At 29.4% G+C, this 8,443-nt stretch overlaps 1 protein-coding gene and 1 pseudogene across 3 annotated transcripts; one reads left to right on the plus strand and one right to left on the minus strand.

Moving 5' to 3' along the window:
* The first annotated feature begins 661 nt into the window (after nucleotides 1–661).
* Nucleotides 662–779, plus strand: LOC145080564 (5S ribosomal RNA; annotated as a pseudogene).
* Nucleotides 780–2,022: 1,243 nt separating this feature from the next.
* On the minus strand, nucleotides 2,023–5,074 carry LOC145085795 (Regulator of Vps4 activity in the MVB pathway protein). Of its 3 annotated transcripts, XM_079023547.1 has the most exons (7): nucleotides 4,866–5,072; nucleotides 4,641–4,773; nucleotides 4,340–4,443; nucleotides 4,067–4,211; nucleotides 2,931–3,071; nucleotides 2,510–2,795; nucleotides 2,023–2,434 (listed from the first exon to the last, which is right to left on the minus strand). In XM_079023547.1, exons 1-7 carry the CDS (start codon nucleotides 4,922–4,924, stop codon nucleotides 2,223–2,225), a joined length of 1,080 nt encoding a protein of 359 aa, XP_078879673.1. In that variant the 5' UTR covers nucleotides 4,925–5,072; the 3' UTR covers nucleotides 2,023–2,222. The 3 variants fall into 3 exon arrangements, with proteins under 3 accessions (XP_078879673.1, XP_078879672.1, XP_078879671.1); XM_079023546.1 differs by having other exon boundaries at nucleotides 2,023–2,789; nucleotides 4,866–5,074; XM_079023545.1 differs by having other exon boundaries at nucleotides 2,023–2,795; nucleotides 4,866–5,069.
* Between the last annotated feature and the right edge of the window lie 3,369 nt (nucleotides 5,075–8,443).

Raw genomic sequence — 8,443 nt, forward strand, 5'->3', positions numbered from 1 at the left:
TTGAGGGTGAGTGAGAGTGCCACTAAGGCATGTTGAGAGTGTGTATGTGTGTATTTTACTGTTTTTGTGTATTTTATTGTGTGTGTGTGTGTCGCCAATGATAAAAGCAAAGAGAATCAATGAAGCTCTTGTTGACGTCTGAGGCTACCATGAGATATGGTGAAGGTGAAGAAAGACCAAGAAGGAAAAAGAAAAAGAATTCAGAAGGACTTCCCAGCAGAGTTCTTATGGGATCTGCTGCCCTCACGGCTTTAAAACGCGTTGTGATAGGGAAGGTATCCACACCCCTTATAAGGAATGCTTAGTTCTCCTTCCTAGCCGATGTGGGATCAGATCTAACCCACTTTCACCCCCCATTATAGGGTTCGATGTCCCCGTCGAACACATCGACCCATGCCCTGGCTCTAATACCATTTGTAACATCCCCCTCTGGCACGTATCACAATATTGTCCGCTTTGGGCCACTCGGCACGAGGACTTCCCAGGGGGTCACCCATCCTGGTACTATTCCCACCCGAGCACACTTAACTGCAGAGTTCTTATGGGATCTGCTGCCCTCACGGCTTTAAAACGCGTTGTGATAGGGAAGGTATCCACACCCCTTATAAGGAATGCTTAGTTCTCCTTCCCAGTCAATGTGGTGTGGATACCTTCCCTATCACAACGCGTTTTAAAGCCGTGAGGGCAGCAGATCCCATAAGAACTCTGCAGTTAAGCGTGCTCAGGCGGGAGTAGTACCAGGATGGGTGACCCCCTGGGAAGTCCTCGTGTCGAGTGGCCCAAAGCGGACAATATTGTGATACGTGCCAGATGGGATGTTACATTAGGTCTCGCCTCCAAAATACCCTTTCACAATGAACTGGATGTGCTTGATGAAATGCCTGAGATAACCTGCAACTTAATTGAAGTTTTTTAATCCAAACAAACCAGGAGGGACAGGGTTATATTGCAACCAAGGCACCTGTAATATGGTTTATTTTCATTTTGATAAATGGTCCATGTGGTAGTGAAATGACAAAAATGTCCATTCAATTAACGGACAAACTTTACGGAGTTAGCAATAAGGACTAATCGTCAAAAGTTTTGAAAGCACAAGGACCATCTATGACGTTTTTAAACCACAAGGACTAAACTTCAGATTTTGGAAAACCACAGGACCATTTATGATGTTTTTTAAAAAAATTATAAATATAATTTTATTTAATTTTAATTATATGGAAATCGAATATAAAGATCATTATGGTGATATAGCTTTTAAAGAACGCTTATATAAAATAATTAAACATAATAATTGTTAAATAACAAAAAACAAATTTGTTAATCAAACGTATGACATGTTCATCTTGTTAAATTTTCTAAAACGTACCATAAATATTTTTTCAAAAATTTGACGATGTCATATTAAATAATGTTTTATAGATTTGGCACAAAAAATATAAAAATATATTATGATTTTTTTTATATTAATATAAACAACTTCAACGACCATTATAATAATAAATCTTTATTTATAAATTTGTCAAAAATATCATGTTTGTGTCGTCGAACATTTTTTTAAAATATTTTAACTTTCTTTTTTCAAATTGTTTATCAATAATAAAGTTGGAATTAATATAAATTTAAAAAATATATATAATAAAAAAAATAAAAATATATGTGTTTTTTTTATGTTAGGATATGTTTGAAGATGTTAGAAAATTTTGGTCTACATCTACGCTAAGAAGAAGGCACGCATATATTTTTAGGTCTGCAGTCTTCAAAAAAAACAAACAGTTTGCGAAAGCTAATGTTTGCATGTGGTCTGGGTAACAAAGACAGAAGAGGCCAAAAAGATCTACAGAAAATAAGCAAACAACACCTAAGTGTCCTTCACCATATCACATGAAATTAAAATGTAATTGGTCTCAATCTATGAAGCACAAAAAAAACATAAAAAATAAATTAATTCAATTACCTTATCCTTGTTACACGAACAACAAGCATATTTAAAAAATCATCCACGTGATAACGAGACTACATAAGTTACAACAAACACTTATTCACTTGGCATTATTTTATTATAAGTTATATTATTTACACCATATGAATCTTTTAAACATAATGACAACTTCAAGTGAGACCTCGCACTAAAGCAAACATCTAAGAAGTTAGGTAATGAATATAAGACACACCTATAAGGAAGAAAGAGTTTATGCATATGTACATAACTTCAACCATTGCTCTTAAGTTTTTGCTCTAAGGGCTGCAAATCGAGATTTTATTTCATCATAATCAGGGAGTTTTGGATGAACATGTCCCCTTGGTGGATTATTGGTTACATCTGAAACCGTTCGCACATGCCCTTTCTTTGCTAATGGATTTGGCACACATTCAGTGGAATGTGATTTCACTCGTGACAGGGGCCCACGTTTTCTTCGTCGTGTGTTTTTCTCACCTGGTGGTAATGTGGCATTATTGTCTAAAATTTGAATATTTGAATTATTTGAAACCTCTTGGTTCTCCTTGTTACCATTATGTTTTTGTCTTAATCCAAAGAATGATCTTCCTTTACTTGAATCATCAGAAGAACTATCGTCTGAACTTGTGCTAGTTTCTCGGCTAGTTGCGAATAGACTAGTGGTCCTTGACCAATAATCTAAAATTCGTTTACGCATTTGATCCGTTTGTTTTTCAATTTCACCATTTGACCCCTCGTGGTGTCCTGTCTCTTGAACTTTTATCCTCAAGCCATTTTCATTGTGGGTTCCATGAGATTCTTCATTGTCTCCATCACCATACATGTTTTGGGACTGATCCTACAAAACACGTGATATTTACTTCTGTGATGTTGTTTCTCTCGCTCTATATTTTGTAGGTTCTTAAGACTGTCTAAATAAGACCCACAAGATAGAAAAAAAAAAGTTGACGAATCAAAAAGGAAATGATCTTACGTCGATGGATGAGGGTGGCTTGTTTGAACTTTGTTCTAGTGAATTGGGGTCCCATTCTACACCATGTTCTAACGTAATCTCTTGCATCAAGTGAATCTTCATGTCATGTGTTGGGCGCTCCTTTTTAAACAAATTCATAAACTGACAACAACAAATATTTTTTAGCTTTACATGATTAAAAGTACCACGACACAACAATAAAAATGCAAATATACAATAATATATGCATTTTATTATTTTAGTTCGTTTACTATCTTTTGATAGTCAACACTTATACTTTTTGTGATTGTAAAAAAAAAAAAAAAAAAAAAAAAAAAAAAATTTCTGAGTTACCATGTTTTCATATTAGAGGAAAATAAAACTTTTTTTCTATGTTACCTTGTTTTCATATTAGAGAAAAATATAAAAGAATATACTTAAAAGACATTTCTACTATTTTATCAATTTAACTATTAAATTGATTTTTATCAATTTAATAATTGGTTTTTTTATCAGTTTATTCACTAAACTATACTCTTATAAGAAGGGAAGTGATTCGTACATAATATTTTTTTTTTCCATACACAAGAATTGATGCTTTATAAAGTTGTATAATAAAACATTTTAAAATACAATTTAGTATGTATAGAGAAAAATTGTTATATACGAATGAGCTCCTTTATAAGAATCATAAAAATATAACAGACGAGTTACGATTTCTTGTATTTTAAACTTTTAAAAACCACAAACGAAAAAAATGATGTAAATTAGCTAGAGTTTTATCTTTTTAACAATTTAATCACTAAACTATATGTGTTATGACTTTCTGTAATTTAAACTTTTAAAAGTTATAAACGAAAAAAATGATGTAAATTAGCTAGATTTTTTATTTGTAAATAAGTGTTAGGTAAAATAGTTAGCTTTTAATGATGTAACTTATGGAGTTTTTTTTAAATACTCCAAAAATGTCTTTAATTATATATATTCTTTTTTCTTTTAGTTATATATCTGTTTATTTATGTCATTTTATATTTACAATCTAGTTTAATATGTATTTTTTACTAAACATTATTATTCATAAGCTAACTTATTGGATTTCAGCCTAAAAAATCGTGTTTTACTATTTAATTATAATCATTTCGATAAAAGGAGTCAACCTCTTTGTTGATAAAAGCTTCGGGTGAATTGCCATATCTCTCGGTAAACAAGCTCCTAAGTTCGCGCAATTCCGGCAAATCAGCAATTCTTGCAGCAGCATAGATCAACGATGAGACTGCTTCCCTGCATTCTTCTGGGCATTCACTATGTACGTGACATAGGAAGGAAATCATTTAACAGTTAAAACTTAATTAAAATGTACTTTTAAGCAAAAAGAAAAAGAAAGGATTAAAGCATCAGATACATGCATGATCAAAAAGATGCGTCTTTACCTCTGATCATTCATGACTGTGAGATGGTTTAAGATCAGCATACAAAATTGCTCGATGAAATCATAACATAATGACCGATTTTGGTCAAGATATAGTCCCGCAGCCTGTTTACGTTGAATAGCATCTTAGCTAGTAACAACTTGTACATCTTGCATTAAAAGTTGCATCATACATGACATATATATTCAATTCTGTTAAATACGCGAATCATTTTAAGCTGCAATCCTCAATGTTTTCTTCTGAACGAATTGAAAATCAAGAAAAAAGAAAGAGGGAGAGCAAAAAGTGCAGAAATATTTACCCTATGATAAGCATCAGCAACAAACCCGTTTCTCAGAAGATCAACAATATCATTCCTCAAATACTTCTCCATTGCTTTTCGCCTCCTCTTTATAATCTCGATTCGCATCAATGTCAGCTTGATATTTGAATGGCTACATTACACAAAATTAAGACGTTGAGAAGGGAAAATTGAATTCGATAACATTACAAAATGAAAATTTATATCCAGCGCATAAGTTTTTACCATTTCGAGTAAAAACTTCTTCTGAACCACGTCTCAATCATGTTTGCAAAGAATTTCATGAATGTAAACCGATATAATCAGATTGGAGAAGGTGATTTTCATTCATTTTAACCGAATGAAAATTTATTGATGGTTGGATATGAAAGAAGTCGAAGATAGATAGTATCATGAAGGAAGGGAAAGGAAGCTTTGGCATGAGGGAAGAAGATGAAACCAAGCAAAGAATCTGCGTATAAATATGACGATGAACATATCGACGAGAGCTGCAAGAAGATAAGACGGTTGGTATACGGACGGGAACCGGTGTAAATCACCCGGTTCCGGTTTCGTCCCTTTTTTACCTGTCTGTCTGAATTTCTAAAACGAACTTTGCGTCTATAAAAAAGTAATAATAAAGATAGCTTTTTAATCTAATTAAAATATTAATATATTAAAGGGTAAATTACTCAAACATGGCTTTTACAAAAATAGTTCATTGACTACATTCATTGTTTTAATTGTTTTTATTTATAATTTAATTATTAAGTTTTGCAATAGTAATCACGTACAATCTAATTAGCGACATATTAAGATGACATTTTATTTGTACCTATGTGTTGACGCTACATATTAAGATGACATTAAAATGTCATTTTATCCGTTGACTTGACATATTAAAATTACATTATTTGATTACTTGGCGTACCATGTCAAAATTGATAAAAATGACACAAAAGACTCACTTTCACTTATTCAAATTTGACATTAAGGTTTTTTTTTTTTTTTTTTTTTTTTTTTTTTTTTTTTTTTAGTTTTAACACTTCGTTTGTTTGTTTCAAATCGACATCATTTTTCTCAATTTTGTTTAATATTACATGTTTTCCATTTAAAAGTGTATAAATATATTTTCTTATATTTAAAAAACAATTTTTTTTGCATAAATATATGTTTTTACATTTAAACCGTAAACTTTTTGACGGACCCGCAGGATGCAGGTCCACACTTAGACCGGCTGACATTTTGGTCTTTGGATGAATAGGAAGGAAGCATGTGTGCGTGGATCTTACTAGTGTCTCTCCTCTCGTTGGTTTAGGGAGCGGAGGTTTCGCAGCTGGGCATGCCGCTTTGAAAGCCGCTGCGTGCAAAGTGGTAAAGCACGAGAATGCATGTAGAGAAAATCAACATGTGTTTGTTCCTTTTGCATTCGATACATTTGGTTTTCTCGCACCAGAGCCGATGGAGCTCCTTAATAGAGTCCAACGGGTCATGCATTCTAATGTCATATCTCCTAGATCCACAAATGTTGTTTTCAAAAGAATTGGGTTGTCATCCAGAAAGGGCTAGCAGCGCAGCTTGTTGCCCGTTTGCCTTCAATCGATATGTATTGAACTTTCATATTTATATAGAGTTTAACCGTAACATTATTTATAGTATAGCCGTAACTTTCCTTAAATACACAACTTTAATATAAAATATGTACTTTTACATATAAATATATGATTTAATAGAAAAATACCGTTTAAATGTAAATAAATACAATGAAAACAATTTTAAATAAACAAATTAACAGACTAACAACTAAAATAAGAAAATAACATTGAAAATGTAAGTCGTAATGATAAAAATATTCTAACTATATGTTTTATTTAATTAGCAATGACTCAATTAACAGTTAGCAAGTTTTATATAAATCATTAATCACGGGGCTCATTTATTCTAACTATATGCTTTATTTAATTAACAATGACTCAATTAACAATTAGCAAGTTCTATATAAATCATTAATCACGGGGGCTCATTTACGAAAGATGTTGCAATCAATATATACTTTTATATATAAATACATATTTTTGTTGCATTTAAACTATATTTACATATATTTATTTACACCATCCTTTTATATTAAAACTAGGCGAATGTCCGCGCGTTGCGTAAAAACGCCTATATAGTTTAAGTATTTATAAATATATGTTTTTTTTTAAATAAAGCAATAACGTTGTTGTTAAATTTGATATGATAATTTATATACTAAATTGATATAATATATTGATTATTTTGAGTTATATGATAATATATACATCTATTATAACTGCATAATCTCAATCGTTTGAATGACTTCTATCCGCGAGTTACACATGAATAAAATTAAATATAATATATGGTTTAATGTTATTTATAGTTGTTTTTATTGTTAATTAATTTTTTAAAATTTATTTGTTTAATGTTTGTATTTCTATCATTATAATTATTTAAAACATCAAACATTGTTTTTTTATTTTAAAGGTAACAATATAATCATTTATATAAAATTATTTTTAACTATTATTATTTTAAGTTAGTTAAGTTATTTATTTGAAAACTTTTAACAATTATAAAAATATATTTAGGAAATATTTTAGTTAAACTGAGATTACAATTTAGTTTTTGCATTTATCACTATAATTTATCACTTTTCACTATTTACAAAATATTTTTTGGTTTTTTAAGTGGAACTGAAATTTATATTTCTGTTGACATTGTAATGTTATATTTAAATTAACAATTAAATTATTTTGTCCAAACTGTTCAAGAGTTGTAACTTTAAAGTTTAAACTGATAATGGTTTACATACAACAACATATTAAATCTAATAAATTAAGTATAATATATTAAAAGTTAAAGAAATAACTTTATAAGTAGAAGTAAGATATTATTTTAAAATTGAAATTTAGTATATTTATGATTACACTTTAGGTTTGATATTTATTTAATCTTATTAACCAACTTATAATCATTATTAGAAAGACACTAGAATTAATCACATTTAACTATTTACAAAATATTTTTTGGGTTGTTTAACTTAAACTAAAATTTATATTTAAGTTGACCATGTAATGTTACATTCAAATTAATAATTTAAATATTTTATACAAAGTTTTCCAAAATTGTGTCTTTAAAATAATAATGGTTTACATTCAACAATACATTAAAACTAATAAATTGAATATAATATATTAAAAATTGAAAAACATAACTTTATAAGTAGAAGTAAAGATATTCTTTTAATATTGAAATTTAGTTTATATATGATTACACTTTAGGTTTGATATTTATTTAACCTTATTAACCAACTTATAATTATTATTAGAAAGAAATTGAAAAGCCATGAGAGTTTCAAATGAATATGGTGAAAGGAAAAATGTTTCTTTTATAATATAGTATGATATGATGTTGCAGTTAATTTATGCTTTTATATATAAATACATATTTTTGTTGCATTTAAACTATATTTTCATATATTTATTTACACATACTTTTATATTAAAACTACATATTATTTGTAAAAATACATAATTTATATTAAAATCAAGTATTTAATAAAGTATGGTTGGATACAAATAATAGATATTTATTGCAACGTCTCGATTTCACAATAATTTTTATTTTTATTTTAGTCAAGAAAAAATACCATTTTCATAGCCAAGTCAATAAAAACATATGTTCCGAAATACAATCATCCAAAATCAGAGTATCGAACAACGCAAAATCACAAAATATTGAAGCTGCTGACGAATGTATATAGTCATGTATTTACCTTCCCACAATCCTCAAAAATACCT

Source organism: Lactuca serriola, chromosome 1 (assembly GCF_051521515.1).
Source record: "Lactuca serriola cultivar US96UC23 chromosome 1, Lser_US96UC23_V15, whole genome shotgun sequence".
In the NCBI taxonomy this organism is placed as follows: domain Eukaryota; kingdom Viridiplantae; phylum Streptophyta; class Magnoliopsida; order Asterales; family Asteraceae; genus Lactuca; species Lactuca serriola.